The 17,562-nt window shown below is 53.1% G+C and overlaps 1 protein-coding gene across 1 annotated transcript in view; it reads left to right on the top strand.

The window, feature by feature from the left end:
- Positions 1–3,944: 3,944 nt before the first annotated feature.
- The window catches only part of CCDC88C (coiled-coil domain containing 88C), a 105,311-nt gene continuing 91,693 nt past the window's right edge, over positions 3,945–17,562 (top strand). Inside the window, exons 1-2 of the mRNA XM_049769770.1 lie at positions 3,945–4,019; positions 4,643–4,743. Coding sequence (XP_049625727.1) covers positions 3,960–4,019; positions 4,643–4,743 — 161 coding nt within the window. The 5' untranslated portion in view covers positions 3,945–3,959. The remainder of the gene's footprint in view (positions 4,020–4,642; positions 4,744–17,562) is intronic.

Here is a 17,562-nt window from a genome sequence, read left to right as displayed (position 1 = left end):
ACCATATGGGATACCGGGAATCGAACCACGGTCAGTCCTAGGTCAGACACTCTTTTTGTGTGTGTGTGGTTTTTGGGTCACACCCGGCAGTGCTCAGGGGTTATTCCTGGCTCCAGGCTCAGAAATTGCTCCTGGCAGGCACAGGGGACCATATGGGACGCCGGGATTCGAACCGATGACCTCCTGCACGAAAGGCAAACACCTTACCTCCATGCTATCTCTCCGGCCTCCTAGGTCAGACACTTTCTTTTTTTTTTTTTTTTTTTTTGGTTTTTGGGCCACACCCGGCAATGCTCAGGGGTTACTGTCTGCTCAGAAATAGCTCCTGGCAGGCCTGGGGGACCATATGGGACACCGGGATTCGAACCGACCACCTTTGGTCCTGGATCGGCTGCTTGCAAGGCAAACGCCGCTGTGCTATCTCTCCGGGCCCAGGTCAGACACTTTCAAGGCGAATAACCTACTGCTACGCCACCGCTCCGGTCCCAAGGCCTATATTTTTTATTTGTTTATTTTTGTGTTTTGGGTCACATCTGGTGGTGCTCAGGTTTTACTCCTGACTCCTTATTCCTGGTTCAGGGATCACTCCCAGTGGACTCCAGGGACAATATGTAGTCCTGAGGATTGAACCTGGGTGAGCTAAGTGCAAGGCAAGTGTTCTCCTCTGTGTTATCTCTCATGGTCCAATGATCTTTTTTATTTTCTTTTGTTTTTTAAACTTTATTGATTGATTGCTTGGTTTGGGGCCACACCCAACGGTGCTCAGGGGTTACTCCTGTCTCTGCACTCAGACATTGCCCCTGGCAGGCTGGGGGACCATATGGGATGCTAGAACTCAAACTGGGTCCCTCCTCGGTCAGCCGCATGTGAGGCAAGTGCCCTACTGCTGTGCTCTCTCTCCAGCCCCAATCTTTTTTTTCAAATGGTGCTGGGAATGAGCTCACCAGGCATTTGAGACAACTTGGGTCACATCCCTGGCCACAGGCAGGGTGAACCAATTTTCAGTAGAGCAATGGCAGAAGAGGGTGAGACATATTATGTGTGTGTATGGATCCTTTAATTAATATTACCTTTTTTTAATTTTGTTTTTTGGGTCATGCCTGGCGGTGCTCAGGGATTATTTTTGGTTTTACAGGTTTAGAGCCTGATAGCCTGAGCCAAAGAAAACCAGAGTAGAGATAGGGAAACCTCCCAGCATACCTCCCAGGGCAGGACCCCCTTATAGTCCTACCATGCAGAGAGTGTGAGGTACTGTCTGCTCAGGTGCCACAAACTTCCTCCCTCCCTTCCTCCCTTTCTTTCCTTCCTTCCTTCCTTCCTTCCTTCCTTCCTTCCTTCCTTCCTTCCTTCCTTCCTTCCTTCCTTCCTTCCCTCCCTTCCTTTCCCTTTCTTTCTCTCCCTCCCTCTCCTCTCCCTCCCTCCCTTCCTTCTTCCTTCCTTCCTTCCTTCCTTCCTTCCTTCCTTCCTTCCTTCCTTCCTTCCTTCCTTCTCTCCTTCCCTCCCTTCCTCCAACCGCAGCACTCAAGAGGGGTTGCTCCTAGCAGGTTCAGGGGACTATATGGGATGCCGACGATCGAATCCGGGGACACGCCTTACCACTGTGCTATCACTCTCGCCCCAGTTACTCTGAATTTTCACACTTCTCTAACTTGGCCAGCAGTGCCCATGAGGCCACAATCTCACCCCACACCATCCTGACCCAGGGCGGCCCCATCCGACTGCAAGGCCACAATTCACCAGCAGATGCCGCAGCCCCGCCACGGGACAGAAGAACTTGCAAAGGGCGAACACCGCAGCCTGCGGGCACTTATTTAGCGCCTACTGCATGTAAACCTGCAGGGCATGCCAGCCAGCTCCGGACCCGCGTGAGAACTGGATGAGTGAATAGTGTAATCCGAGCAATGCATGAAACTGAGCAATGACGGGATCGTATGAAAAAATATCACCGGGGCAGGAGAGATAGCATGGAGGTAAGGCGTTTGCCTTCCATGCAGAAGGACGTTGGTTCGAATCCCGGCATTCCTTATGGTCCCGGCGCCTGCAAGGAGCGATTTCTGAGCGTAGAGCCAGGTGTAACGCCTGAGCGCTGCAGGGTGTGACCCAAAAACAAACAAGCAAAAAAAAAAAAAAAAAAGGAAAAGAAAAGAAAAACTATCACCAAGCCCAAGGGGGCCTCGGGTTAAGTACGTTACTACTTCGTAGCTTCAACCAAAACCTGGGGGAATTGTGTTCTGCTAGACCGCACTTGCCGTCTAAACCCTATATCAAGTTTCTCTTTGGGGACCTCCTGGCTCTGCACCCGGCCAATCCGGGTGGAGGCGGGCGCGCAGTTGTGGGCCTGGGGTTTCACTTGCAGTGGGGGGTCGGGCTCCAAGGTAACCCGAGTGTGGCCGCCCGGAGCTGGGCTAGCAGTGGAGCAGGAAGCAATGACCGAGTGGCAGAGGGTGGAGCCCGGAACTGGCCCCGGTGACCGCTGCACGCGCGCTCGGAGGTGCCATGTGCTGGGCGGCGCGGTTGGTTGGTTGGTTGGTTGGTTGGTTGGTTGGTTGGTTGGTTGGTTGGTTGGTTAGTTGGTTGGTTGGTTGGTTGATTGGTTGATTGGTTGGTCGAGTGGCAAGCACACCCCGCACAGGGGCCCCACTTTACGGAAGCTGCCGTCGCTAGGACGGGGCTCCCCATCCCCAGTGCCACGTGCTATCAAATAGCCAGCGCCTCCTTCCCAAGTGCGGGATTCCCACGCCTGGCGCCCCTTCCTTCCTTCCTTCCTTCCTTCCTTCCTTCCTTCCTTCCTTCCTTCCTTCCTTCCTTCCTTCCCTCCCTCCCTCCCTCCCTCCCTCCCTCCTTCCCTCCTTTCCCAAGTGCAGGATTCCCCTGCCGAGCAACCCTTCCTTTCCTACGAGGGGAGATTCCCAAGCTGGGCCACGCGCAGGGGGCTCCGTTCCCTTCCCACGCGCGGGACTCCCACTCTGGGCGCCCTTCCATTTCCTTCCGACGTGCGAGGTTCCCACGCCGAGCGCCTCTTCCTTCCCTTCCCACGCGCCCCTTCCTTTCCCTCCCACGCCGGGCCCCCCTTCCTTCCCACGTGCAAGATTCCCACTCCGGGCGCCCCTCCCTTCCCTCCCCACGTGTAGGATTCCCACGCCGAGCGCCCCTTCTTTCCCCACGCGCGGGGATCCCTTTCCTTTCCACGCGCGGGATTCCCACGCAGGGCCCCCCATTCCTTCCCACGTGCGGGATTCCCACTCCGGGCGCCCCTTCCTTTTCCTCCCACGTGCGACATTTCCACGCCGGGCACCCCTTTCTTCTCTCCCCAGGTGCAAGATTCCCACTCCGGATCCCCCTTCCTTCCCTTCTCACTCGCGGGCTTCTCCGGGCGCCCCTTCCTTCCCACGCCGGGCACCCCTTCTTTTCCCACGTTCGGGATCCCCACGCCGGACGCCCCTTCCTTTCCTTCCCACGCGCGGGATTCCCACGCAGGGCGCCCCCTTCTCCCCAGGCGCAGGCTCAGCGCCTCCTCCCGTCCCGACTTCCCCGGTGCCCGCCCCACGCGCGCGCGGGCCGGCCGCGCCGGGCCGGGCGCCCAGTGCCACCGCCGCGCCCGCTCGCCGGCTCCCGGGTCCTGCCTGGCAGTGCGAGGCGGCGCGCGGGCCGCGTTGGGCGCCGAGGGGCGGAGCGCGGCGCAGCGCAGCGCCCGGCCAATGCATTGTTCCTCGGCGGGCGCGCGGCGCGGCGCGGCGCGGCGCGGCGCGGCCCTCCCCTTCCCCCCAAGCCTAGCCCCGGGCGGCCGCGGGGCCCGCCGCTCGGAGCCGCCGCCGCCGCCGCCGAGCGCGCACGGCACCCCGCCTTTGTCTTCGGGCCTCGAGCCGCCGCCGCAGCCCTCCGCTGGGTGGCTGGGTGGCCGGGTGCCCGGGCCGCGCGCGGGGTGCGGAGCCGGCGGGGCGCTCGCAGCTGCCTCCAGCATGGACGTGACGGTCTCGGAGCTCCTGGAGCTCTTCCTGCAGAGCCCGCTGGTGACCTGGGTGAGTGAGTGCTGAGCCCACCTCTGCCCCCCATTGTGGGTGCCCGGGCTCCAGACGCTCCGCTTGGGGGGGCCCGGGAAGCCGCTCTCCCAGACTCGGGGTGTCTGGGGGTGTCGGAGGGAACCACTCAAGCCGGGGCTCACTCCCTGCCGGACCCCAAGGTGCTTGCAACTCCCCCGAGCCGGAGCCGGAGCGCCCGGGTGCAGGACGCAGCCCCGGGCCGCGAGGCTGAGTCGAGCCGAGCCGAGCCGGCTACACCTGTTCCTGCCGGCATCCGGAGCCGCCCGGGTGTTTCTAGGGGGTCGCTCTGTAGTTTCCAAATCCGGAAACCAGCGGGTGCGGGGCGCTGGGGGTGGAGGGGGACACGCAGTGGTTGCATGAAAAGTCCTTTTGATTTATTCGCACCCTGGCTGGAGAAAGGTGGCCAGGAGGGTTTTCCTTGTGCCAGGAGGGCATGGAGATTCTGGGATTGCTGCTGCTGCTGCAGGCTCCAAGGGGTAGAAGCAAGCCACTGGGCGATTAATCCCTTTCTATAAGTGCCACTTGTGCCCAGGGAAGAATTTTGGACAGTGCACGTGGGGGTGACTCTTTTCTCCTCTTTTCTTTTTCCGTCTGCACCGCAGGTGAAAACTTTCGGGCCGTTCGGAAGCGACCGCGGGGACAATTTGAGCATGTACATGGACTTAGTTGACGGCATCGTTTTGAACCAAATCATGTTGCAAATGTAAGTGACCTTCAGGACGTTGGAGCGAGGGAGGCCGAGAACCTGAGGACCTTGGGAGGTGGCAGCAGGAAGAGGGAGTCTGGTGGGGCCCATGGGAGGCCCCTATTCAAGGACTCTTCCCCTGCCTTGGGGGTTAGCTTCCAGCCTAAGGAAATTTGGAATGGAATGACTGTCACCTACAGATCCAAGAAGTACAGTAGCCGTCACACTAAAACTTAATTGGGCTTTGGGTAATGTGATAAGAAAACCTCATTTTTTTTTTTTTTTGATGGGGGCAAGGAACTGTAAAGGGGAGTGTCTCATTACAGGAAGTGTGGGGTGGGCGGGAACCTGGGTGTGTGAGTCAAGTTTCACTTTAGGTTAGGAAGCCCCTGGTCTCTGCCTCTGCCCCTTCTCTGGCCTCTGTCTTTTTTTTTTTTTTTTTTTTTTTGGCTTTTTTGGGTCACACCCAAAAAAACTATAGTGCAGCGGTTACTCCTGGCCATGTGCTCAGAAATCGCTCCTGGCTTGGGGGACCATATGGGACACCATGGAATTGAAACGCTGTCCATTCTAAGTCAGGAGCATGCAAGGCAAACACCCTACCACTTGCACCACCACTCTGGGCCCCTTGTCTCTGTGTCTTGTTCATGGGGCTTCTCTCACCCACTCCTTGCCAGCTAGGTCCTTGGTGAAGTCCCCTGTTTCTGGCAGGTTTTATCGGTTGCCAGGGTGGTGGGAGGTGCTGTTGTGTTGCCTCTTATTCTTTTTGAAGCTTGAGCAGGGGTCTGAGGCCTGTGGAGGACTGTCACCCCAAGCCAGTGTCTCATCGCATCCTTCCCCCCCTGGGGCCACATTCTGCAGCAGCCTCTGCTGCCTGGCTTGGCAGCCTGTGCCACTTTGGGGGTGTTGGCTGCTGCACCTCATTCTGTTTTTAACTCTAGAAACTGCAGGGGACTGACGCGTTGGGACAGCGTCAGGATGATTCACAGGCACTGGAAGCAAAAATAAAACAAAAACAAAACAAAATAGGAAAAATAACCCAGAACATTCGGGCTCCACCCCCTCACGCTCACCTGCCTGCCTGCCTGCCCTCCCTCAGTGAGTTGGCATCCTTACAGATAAATCCATTAGCTAATGAGAATCAGCTTCATTTGTAGCCCCAGGAGAGTCAAAGCTGGATCCAGAGCATTGGAGAAGGGGTTTAAACTAGCCCTACCTAACCAGGCCTGCTTTGACTTTCCTGGGAATGTTGCTTCTTTGGGGATTTTTGATTGTTTTTAGACCACTCTGGCAGTGCTCAGGTTTTATTTTTGGTGATGTTTCTGTGCTCAGGGACCATTACTGATAGGCTGGGGATGGGGCATATATGCTGACAGAGTCAAACCCAGGTTGGCCATGTGCAGGGCAAGCAGCCTCCCTACTGTAGTATTGGTATTTGGGGTGGGGGGGTCACAACCGGCGGTGGGGCTCAGGGGTTAGTTACTACTGGCTCTGTGCTCAGAAATCGCTCCTGGCAGGCTTGGGGGACCATATGGGATGCCAGGATTTGGACCACCGTCCTTTCTGGGTCGGCTGAGTACAAGGCAAACACCCTACTGCTGTGCTATCTCTCCGGCCCCTGAACTATTGGTTTTAAGAAGTCATTTGGTATTGTGATGATGAGAGAGACTTAAGTCTTGATTTGAAGCTGGGATATCATTTTTTTCATCCTCCTCAACTTTATCCATGGCATGTTTGATTCAATTCTAAAGCAGATGTTTTCTGATATCATGAATGAAGTGAGTTTTTTCCGGGGTGGGGCCAGAGGCTCTTTTTTCTCTTTTGAAACAGCATCAGGCTCTGGCATCTCACCACCAACCCCGCTCATTAGGTCCCCCGATGGACTGGATTCCTGGGCTGTAGGACCCAGTGGAAGACTGAGCCTGCCCTTACTCCAGCTTGGCTTGTTTAATTAAAGAAACTAGCAGTGTCTGAGCCTTTTCGTTCAGCTTTTACACCCAAGCAGGAAAGTAAAAGCCTGGGACTGTTCTCTTGCTTGCCTGACCTTTGAGATTCCTAAAGCAGAGGGCACTAGGCCGAGGCGAGAGAAATGCCAGCTCTTCCTTGGCACCACGTGGCCCAAGGGCTGGATTCTATTGGAAGGGTCTCTCCACCCCTGGAAGTCTGATAGGTTGTTTTCTCCTCCCAGAAGTGCCTAGGAAGGTGGGAACAGGCTGTCCTCCAGCAACACTTCCAGGTCTTACTGGCACCTTCCAACCCACATAGGGAGTTTAAAGTGGGGTGGGAGATTTTCTAGAAGAGGAAAAGGACAGAATAGTTTCAGTAAGCATAGGTGCTGAGTGGGGTGGGGGTGGTATACCCCCAGACTTCCTGCTCCAGGAGTGGGACAGCAAAATGTTGGTGACCTCTGCAAATGCATCACATCGGTAAGGATGTTTGTAGGGGTAAAAGCATTCTCTGTGGTGGCTGGAGCAGTAGCATAGCCCGTTGGGCATTGCCAATCTAGGTTCAATCCCCAGTATCCCATATACCCAGTATCCCCCAAGCCTGCCATGAGTGATTTCTGTGTGTAGAGCCAGTAGTAACCCCTGAGCACTTTCAGGTGTAGCCCCCCCCAAAAAAAGAAATATTCTCTGTTGATGTGTGGTTTTCATTTTCCAGAACGCACCAGACTATAATTAAGAGTCAGTCTAGGCCAGAGCGATAGCACAGCAGGTAGGGCACTTGCGTTGCACATGGCCAACCTGGGTATGATCCTTGGCATCCCATATGATCCCTTGAGTACCACCAAGACTTATTCCTGAGTACAGAGCCAGGAGTAACTCCCTCAACATTGCTGGGTATAGCCCTAAAAAGGCAAAAAAAAAAAAAGAAGAAGAAGAGTCAGCCAGGAGCCCCCAAACCCCCTATGGTTCACACTTCTGCCAGGATTGATCCCTGAGCACTGAGCCACATTATTGGGCATGGCCCAAAAAAACAGGGGGAAACAAACCAAACAAGATGGAAAAAGAATGAAAAACAGAGTAGGCCAGAGAGGAATTGAGAGACAGCGACTTGCATCCTAGCAGGTTCCATCTCTGGCATTGCATTTGGCAGAGTCAGGAGAAAGCCCTGAACACAGCTGGGTATGGCTCAAAAACGAAAACAAACAAAGATTTGTATGCACTTCATGCTGTAAGAGTGACTTCACTGGAAGAAAATAGAGAAAGATTGCGGTGTTTAGTTTTGTCAGCCCAATGAGGGCCTGTCTGGTTCTTGGGCAAGGTCTCTGTCCCCATCATCCTTTCTTCATAGACAGGGGCTGGGCTGTTGCTTTAAGGGTTGGTGTTCATGAATGGTATGAAGAGTCCCTGGGTGCCATTCTTAGATACCACATGTTGTCTCTTCCTCTGGGGTGGGTGAACCTGGTGGCCTACAGCACCGCTGGACCCAACAGTGCCAGGAGAAATATTGTTAGGAATGGCCCTCCCAAAGATTCCTACCCTCCTCTGCAATAGAAATAGTTGAGAGAGGGGCTGGAGCGATAGCACAGTAGCAGAGCGTTTGCTTTGCAAGTGGCTGACCCGGGACTGAGCTGGGTTTGATTCCCAGCATTTCATATGGTCCCCCGAGCCTGCCAGGAGCAATTTCTGATAGAGAGCCAGAAGTAACCCCTGAGTACTGCCGGGTGTGGCCCAAACCCACCCACCCCCTAAATAAGAAAGAGCCAAGAGGATTAAATGGGATAAAGTAAATTTAGCACAGTTGCTGGCTTTGCTGTCTGTTATTTCTGTCGTTTTTGTTTGTTTATTGTTTTGGGGTCATACCCCATGGTGCCCAGGAGTTACTCCTTGCTCTGCATTCAGAAATCACTCCTGGTAGACTCTGGGGACCATATTGGATATTGGGAATAGGACCCTGGTCAGCTGAGTTCAAGGCAAATGTCCTATCTACTGTGCTATTGCTCTGGCCCCTGCCTCTTTTGGGTGGGGGTGGGGGGGTTAGGTCATACCCGGCAGTGCTCAGGGATTACTCCTAGCTCTATCCTCAGAAGTCACTCCTGGCAGGCTCTGAGGACCATATGGGATGCTGTGATTTGAACCACCATCCGTCCTGGATCAGCTGCGTGCAAGGCAAACACCCTACCACTGTGCTATCTCTCCGGCTCCTGGCCCCTGCCTCTTTTTTGCTTTCTGATTTTAGGCTCTGTGCTCAGGGGATCACACTTGGCAGTGCTCAGGAGATCATATCCATTGCCGCCACGCAGGTGAAATCAGCACCTAGCCCCTGTACCTCCTGTACTATGTCTTCAGCCCAAACTTTTGGGGGGTTTGCATACCCTCCTGTTTATAGGGGTAACTCCTGGCTCTGCACTCAGCAATCATTCCTGGTTGGGGCTCAGGAGATCATATGGGATGCCAGAGATCAAACCTGTGTTGGCCACGTTCAAGGCAAACACTGTCCCCGATGTTTTATGGTTCCAGCCCAGGCAGGTGCCACCTTAATCTGCAGACTTTGCAGCTCCTAAAAAGTTTCTGTCAGTGAGTCCTTCTCCCAGTCTGGGTCTCTCAGAAAACCTCATCCTCCCTGGCCCTCTCCCACTGGCCTTTCCCATTATCTGAGGCAGGCCTGTCTGGGTCCCCTGCTAGTACTGGTCTTAATACACTCTGCCTCTGTTTCCCCTTCTGCCAGTTAGAGACCTGTGGAGCAACCCAGCAGGCCTATGAAAAGACTTATCACCCCTGTCAGGACCTGGTGTGCTTAGCCAGGATCTCTGTGTCTTCCCTCCCAGCTGCTGGTACAACTGAGTTACCTGCCCCCAGGGATGCAGCTCTCTGGGGGTGTCACCTGACACTGCCAGATGGAGGCGGTGGGGCTCACGTGACCGCACCTGGGCATTGTCCCGAGCAACCGAAGAAGGCCGCTCTGGGCCCGCCTGTGGTGACATCAGTGCTTGGCAGCGCAGAGTTTGGGGGTCTCAGCTTTCAGGGGAGGCCCCAGTCTAGGAGGTTCCTGAGTAAACCAAGGGCACATGGGAGACTTCCTGGACAGCTGCTGTTGGCTCTGGCACCCAGGAAACCAGACTTCAGGATAAAAAACTGAGGTGTGAGCCGGAATGAAGTACAGCAGGGACAGTGTTTGCTTTGCACACTGCTTACCTAAGCTCCATTCCCAGCATCCCTCCCATATGTTCCCCCAATTCCCAAACTCAGAGCCAGGAATAACCCCTGAGCAATGGTAGTGTGACCCCAAAACAAGTAGGAAAATCAAATGAGGTATGTATTGTTTTTTTTGGTTTTGTTTTTGATTTTTACTTTTTGATATTGTGACAGTCACATCCAGTAGCACTCAGGGCTTACTCCTGGCTCTGTGCTCAGGGATCTCTTGGGGAACCTTATGGGATGCCGAGGATCAAACCTGGGTCAGCCACATGCAAGGCAAGTGCCCTGCTCGCTGCATTATCGCTCCAGCCCGAGGGACACATTTTTCTTTTAGTGGGTGGGGATTATATGGAATACTGGGGATTAAACCTGGGTCTGGGGGCCAGAGAGATGGTACAGTAGTACAGCAGCAGGGTGTTTGCCTTCCACATGGCTAACACAAACAGACCCGGATTCGATTCCCAGTGTCCCATGTTGTCCCCAAGCCTGCCTGGAGCAATTTCTGAGTGCAGAACCAGGAGTAACCCCTGAGTGCCGCTGGGTGTGACCCAAAACCAAAAAACAGGGCCGGGTAGGTGGCGCTGGAGGTAAGGTGTCTGCCTTGCAAGCGCTAGCCAAGGAAGGACCGCGGTTCGATCCCCCGGCGTCCCATATGGTCCCCCCCAAGCCAGGGGCGATTTCTGAGCACATAGCCAGGAGTAACCCCTGAGTGTCAAACGGGTGTGGCCCAAAAAACCAAAAAAACAAAAACAAAAACAAAAACCAAAAAACAAACGAAACAACCAACTTGGGTTGTGCACAGTGCAAACACCCTACCCAATGGACTGTCACTCTAGCCCCAAAAGCTTTGTCTCCAGTGTCAGGCAGACAAGCTCCAATCATCCCCTCTCTGCTACTTGCTAATTGGGTTACCTCAGGCCAAGTATTTAACCTCTCGGAGCCTCTGTTTCCTGATCTGTAACATGGGCATGGCATTTTATAGTCTCAGGGATTAACTAAGATTACACCCATAAAATAGGGTGTTCACAAGCCAGTTATCCTCTTTAGAAGGTGGCTTGTGGCCAGGCTTGATGTGTGTGTGCAGGTGTGAGGCGGTTAGGTTCAACCAGGAGGGTGGACATCTTCCTTTTTGATGTTCAGGCCATGGAAGTACAGCTGGGTGTGAGAACCAGTGTAGACTTTATAGCCAGCCTGCAGGAAGAACCCACACTCACTGTTTGCTTCGCAGTGCAAACTCCCGGTGCTCGTTGCAAAATTCTGAATCATGTATTAACTATTCCAGGGTTAGAGGTGTTCTCAGGCCAGTTAAAGATGTTTTATCTTGGGGCCGGAGGGGTGGCGCAGGGCACAAGTCTGCCTTGCTCACGCTAGCCTAGGACAGACCGAGGTTCCATTCCCTGGTGTCCCATATGGTCCCCCCAAGCCAGGAGTGATTTCTTTTTATTTTTGGGTTTTGGGTCACACTCTGCAGCTCTGGGCTTCCTGGCTCTATGATCAGAAATCGCCCCTGGGCCCAGAGAGAGAGCACAAAGGCGTTAGCAGCCGATCCAGAACCAAAGGTGGTTGGTTCGAATCCAGTGTCCCATATGGTCCCCCGTGTCTGCCAGGAGCTATTTCTGAGCAGACAGCCAGGAGTAACCCCTGAGCACTGCCGGGTGTGGCCCAAAAACCAAAAAAAAAAAAAAAAAAAAAAAGAAAGAAAGAAAGAAAGAAAGAAATCGCCCCTGGCAGGCTCGGGGGACCATATGGGAGACCATAGCTAGGAGCGATTTCTGAATGCGTAGTCAGGAGTAACCCCTGAGTGTCTCTGGGTATGGCCCAAAAATTTAAAAAAATAAAAGAGGTTTTTTTCTTTTTAGTCTTGGGAGCCATGTCTGGTGGTGCTCAGGGGTTATTCCTGGGCTCTGTGCTCAGAAATCTGGCAGGCCCAGGGACCTGAGATGGGATGCTGGGATGGAACTTGTGTCGACCACAATCAAGGCAAATGCTCTCCCTGCTGTGCTATCTCTTCTAGCCCTCCGTTGGAGAGTTTTTTCAGCTCCCAGAAACATTCTGTAGGCTGCTTCTCCCTCATACCCCACCGCAGCTCTTCTGGAAGAGGAGTGAGGCTTTCACTCTGCAGATGTGAAGGCTGAGGATGCAGAAGTGCTGGAATCCAAAAGGAATCTTACCATTGAATTTATCATGTCAAGGCCAGTGTGTACCACCGGGGGATCGCAGTTGAGTGTGGTTTTATTAACGCAATACATGTGGCACCAACATCACTGCATTAGATGCATTTCTGTTCTGGCTACAGCGGAGACTTTGTTTTTGTATTTGTTTTTTGATTTTTGGGGCAGAGCCAGCAGCATTCGAGTTACTCCTGGCTCTCTGCTCAGAAATTGCTCCTGGCAGACTCAGTCCCCAGGACCATATGGGATACCAGGGATTGAACTCAAGTCAGCTACATGCAAGGCAAACGGCCTACCCTCTGTGCTTTCTTTCCAGGCTCCCATTCATGGAGACTTGGAATGCGGTGATCAAAGTTTTAGGAAACTACACAGATGATAAAACCCATTGTATGGCTCATTGAGATAAGCCCCATAAAAATAACTTCTTGGTGCCTGGGAGGAGCCCAGGGTGTGGTGCACATTGCAAGGGGGGGCCACAGTTTGATTGACCCCCCAACCCCTCACTTCTTTTTTTTTTTTTTTTTTTTTTTGGTTTTTGGGCCACACTCGGCGTTGCTCAGGGGTTACTCCTGGCTGTCTGCTCAGAAATAGCTCCTGGCAGGCACGGGGGACCATATGGGACACCAGGATTCGAACCAACCACCTTTGGTCCTGGATCGGCTGCTTGCAAGGCAAACACCGCTGTGCTATCTCTCCGGGCCCAACCCCTCACTTCTTTGACCTTGTAGACTCCCAAAAGAGTTCCTAATATAGCTTAAAATATACAGGTTTGTGGGGCTGGAGCAGTGGTGCAGCGGTAAGGCATTTGCCTTGCATGCGGCTCACCCAGGATGAACCACGGTTCAATCCACTTGCATCCCATATGATTCTCCAAGCCAGGAGCAATTTCTGATATACATAGGTTTGGGAGCCAGAGAATTAGCCAAGCTTTGGGGTGTTTGCCTTGACATGTGTCCAACCTGGGTTTGATCCCCAGCATATGGCCCCCAAGCTCTGCCAGGAACGATTTCTGAGAGCAGTCAGAAGTAACCCCTAAGCACCACTGGGTATAACCCAAAACCAAAAGACAAAAAATGTGAGCTAGGATGAAACAGTACAGCCAGAAGGGGACTTGCCTATCTACCCAATCTACCCAAGTTTGATCCCCACCGTCCCACATGGTCCCCTGGGGGAAGGGTTTGGGCCACACCTGGCAGTGCTCAGATTACTCTTGACTGCTCAGAAATCGCTCCTGGCAGTCTTGGGGGATCATATGGGATGCCAGGAATTGAACCTGAGTTGGTCCTGGGTTGGCCTCTTGTAAGGCAAACACCCATCCCACTGCTGCGCTCTGGCCCCAACTCTGGCCCCCAGAAGTGCTTCTTTTTTGGGGAGGGGATTTGGATTACACCCGGTGGCGCTCAGGGATTACTCTTGATTGTGCTCAGAAGTCACTCCTGGCAGGTGTGTTGTACCATATTGGCTGGGATTCGGACCAAGTCTGTCCTGCAAGGCAAACACCCTACTGCTGGTGCGATTGCTCCAGCCCCAGCCAGGAGTGATTCTTGAGTGCAGAGCCAGGAGTAATCCCTGAGCAATACTGAGTGTGGCTCCAAAAACAAAAGTTGGGGGCTGGTTTTTACCAAGGCTGGTAGAGGCTGCCAGAAGCCTAGAGCCTCAAGCCTAGCTTGGCTCTCCGTTTTTGATGAAGATGAGCTCCATGTGTTACAAGTTTTCAGGAGAATGTCGGGCATGAGAGTGGAGTGATGCAACCCACTTGGACATCTCGAAGTTGGGGCCCAGTGAAGGTGCTTAAAGCATTGTCCCTACACTCCCTGGACCCCTGATTGAGCCAGTCGGGATCGCGTGTGGGAGGACTGACTGCTGCTGTGGAGAGGTGGCTTGTATTGTGCTGCATCATGTGGGCATCATAACTGTGTCTGTCCCTTTCCTGGGGTGCAAGATCAAATGTGGGTGCATCAGGTAGCAACTTTGTGGAACAAAGGCCCCTCTCGGCTGACTCACGCCTGTCACTGTGCTGGCAGGGCCACTCTGTGAGTGTCGCAGACTTCTGCGTGCCTGTACTGGGACAGCAAAGCTGTCATGATCAGAGGTGTGGCTGGTGCTATTGTTTTAATATAAAATAAAGAGTCCTAGAGTTGGTGTGGGGATGGTGAGGCCTTTCTAGGCCCGACCCGGCTCCTGTAGTCCCTACGGCGTGGCAGGTCTAAAGGTTGCAGGAGGAGAGCGGAGAGATTCACAAAGCAGTCAGATGAAGTTCCAGGAATCAGCCAGCTTTATTTCACGATCCTAACCGCCAGGTACATTTCTTCACATGGCTTCTATGCTAAGCCTTTTCCAAGCAGCTACTTCCCTACACCTTCTGGCTCTCTTAGCCTCTGTCTCCCTTTCAGCTGCTTTTCCAGCCTTCCTTGCTGACTAACTCCCTTTGCTGATTCTACTGCTGCTGCTTCTTTGCTGATGCTCTACTGCTGATGCTGAATCTCTCTGATGAATCTCGCTCCTGCTACACTTCTCTCTCTAACTCTCCTTTTTTTTTTTTTTTGTTTTTTGTTTTTTTGTTTTTGGGCCACACCCGGCAATGCTCAGGGGTTACTCCTGGCTGTCTGCTCAGAAATAGCTCGTGGCAGGCACGGGGGACCATATGGGACACCAGGATTCGAACCAACCGCTTTTGGTTCTGGATCGGCTGCTTGCAAGGCAAACACCGCTGTGCTATCTCTCCGGGCCCCTAACTCTCCTTCTTAATCCCTTTCCCCTCCCCCAACCCGTGCTTACTGCTCTACCTGCCCATTTCAGGTGTGGGCAATTCTGATCACTCAGGTGGGATAAATAAGAACTTGGGGAGGGATACCCACAGGTGCCAGCTGTGAAGGGTTCAAGCTTCTTGGGGTGGTGTGTGTGGCACCATGCGCATCACATGTCGGGGTGGAAATCTGTCTCCAACTCAGTGAGATGTGGGGTCCGTGGCAATCACCATAGGAAGGACCTGCTACATATCCACATTCTGCTACTCCTTAGGTTCTGCTATTTTGTTTTGTTTTGTTTTGTTTTGGAGCCAAACCCAGCAGTTCACTTCTGGCAGGCTGGGGCACCATATGGGATGCTGGGGATTGAACCCAGGCAGCCACATGCAAGGCAAACGCCCTACCCTCTGTGCTATTGCTCCAGCCTCCACATTCTACTATTTCTATTTACGAAGGTCTATTTGTCACTTGAAATGCCTCGCCTCTGAAGTGAAGAGAGGAGAATTGGCACCTTCAAAAAATTTTTTTTTACATTATTAGGAACACTTCTGTGACTAAAATGCTTTTCTGGTTTAAAAATTTTTTTTGTGGGCCCGGAGAGATAGCACAGTGGCATTTGCCTTGCAAGCAGCCAATCCAGAACCAAAGGTGGTTGGTTCGAATCCTGGTGTCCCATATAGTCCCCCGTGCCTGCCAGGAGCTATTTCTGAGCAGACAGTCAGGAGTAACCCCTGAGCATCGCCAGGTGTGGCCCAAAACCCCAAAAAAAAAAAAAAAAAAGATTTTTTTGTTTTGTTTTGTTTTGTTTTGTTTGGAAGCACACCTGGCAGTGCTCAGGACTTCCTCCTGGCACCAGGAGCTTTGTACCAGGGCTCACTCCTGGCAGGGCTCAGGGACCCATATGCAGTGTCAGGAATCTGGACCCGGGTCAGCCGAGTGCAGGGCAAGCAAGCCTGGCCTGCTGTTCAGTTGACCAGAGATCACCAGGAGAGCCCCAGGTCTTCTGAGCCTTGCAAAAAAAACCAAACATGTCTTTTGGCAGTTGAAAAGGAGTCCTCTGGTAGCTCTGAAATGCCTAGGCAGCTATTTCAGGGGGTGCGGGGTGATTGCGTGAAATGTATGGCTGTCAATTCCATACGACTTATGGTGGACTTGGCTGGTCCCCAGTACATGGGGAACTCAGAATGCGTCTAATTCTTTCTTCATGATTGAATTTTAAACAGCTTGTGTTTCCCAAGTCCTGTGTTTCCTTCCACTACAGTTTCTGTTTGTAGATATCTGTGTGTGTGTTAGAGAAAGACAGAGAGAGACAGAGAGAGTTGAGTACTCCTCATTGGCTTTATACCAGTTCAGTGACATTGGTGTTGATTGTACTTGCCAAACTCCACCCCATTCTTCTCTTCTCATCTCCCCGGTTACGGAGGAAAAGGATGTGGATGCCTAGGCCTGCCCACCACTCAGCTGACACGTGAACCCCTTGGTTCTCGGACACCCCCAGCAGCGTTTGGAGGCTGTGCCCAGCTCTGTGCTCAGGGGTTTCCTCCAAGCAGTGCTCAGGGGCCATGTGCTGCCCTGGTCTCTTTCCCGCTTGCCAAGCCTATGTTCACTCCATGGAGCCTTCTTGGCCTGACAGCTTCTTCTGAACCGGACAGCCAGTTTGCTTTTTTTTTTTTTTTTTTTTTTTGCGGGGGAGGTGTCATACCCAGCAGTGCTCAGGGGTTACTCCTGGCTCTGCACTCAAGGATCACTCCTGGTGGGGTTTGGGGGACCATATGAGATGTTGGGGATAGAACCCGAGTTGGTCACATGTAAGGCAAGTGCCCTTCATGCTATACTGTCTATCAGCCCCTGGCAACCATGCTTGACTGTGTTGTGGCAGTGACGGGCAGGGGAGAGCATGGAGAGCTGCCTTGTGCTCCTGGGGAGCCACTAAGGGTTCTGAGACCCTTGCTCTGAGGTACTGGCACTTCTTCCTGTCTGCAAAGAGGGTGTCAGGTTTTTAAAAGGGGGGGGGGGCTATGCCCTGGAATGTGACTCTAGGCAGGACTAGTCAAGACGGGTCTGAGAGGTGCTGTGTTGGCAGGGTAGGCCCCCCAGTGAAATGGCTCCAGACTGATTTTCTTAGCTTAAGTCAGAAAATGTACCCTCTTCACTCTTCTCATTCTTTTTATTTTTTGGTTTTTGGGTCACACCTGGTGGTGGCACTCAGAGATTACTCCTGGCTCTGAGCTCAGAAATCGCCCCTGGCAGGCTTGAGGGACAACATGGGATGCCCGGAATTGAACTGGGGTCCATCCTGGGTTGGTCACGTGCAAGGCAAAATGCCCTACCGCTGTGCTATCTCTCTGGCCCTGAGATTTCACTTTTATTTATTGATTTTGACGCAGATTTTAATTCTTTTGGGGGCCATACCTGCCGGTGTTTAGGAGTTACTTCTGGCTCTATGGTCAGAAATTACTCCTGGCAGGCTCAGGGGACCCCATGGGATGCTGAGGATCCAACCTGGGTCAGCCACATGCAAGGCAAATTCCCTCCCCACTGTGCTATCACTCCACTCTTAATCTGTTTTAAAAAAAAAAAAAAAAAAAACAAAACAGCATAATTGGGGCTGAAAAGATAGCATGGAGGTAAGGCATTTGCCTTTCATACAGAAGGTCGGTGGTTTGAATCCCAGCATCCCATATAGTCCCCCGGGGCCTGCCAGGAGCGATTTCTGAGCATAGAGCCAGGAGTAACCCCTGAGCACTACCATGTGTGCCCCAAAAACCAAAAACCAAA

The sequence above is a fragment of the Suncus etruscus genome, chromosome 3 (assembly GCF_024139225.1).
Source record: "Suncus etruscus isolate mSunEtr1 chromosome 3, mSunEtr1.pri.cur, whole genome shotgun sequence".
In the NCBI taxonomy this organism is placed as follows: Eukaryota; Metazoa; Chordata; class Mammalia; order Eulipotyphla; family Soricidae; genus Suncus; species Suncus etruscus.
This window is presented reverse-complemented; position numbering and strand designations above follow the sequence as displayed.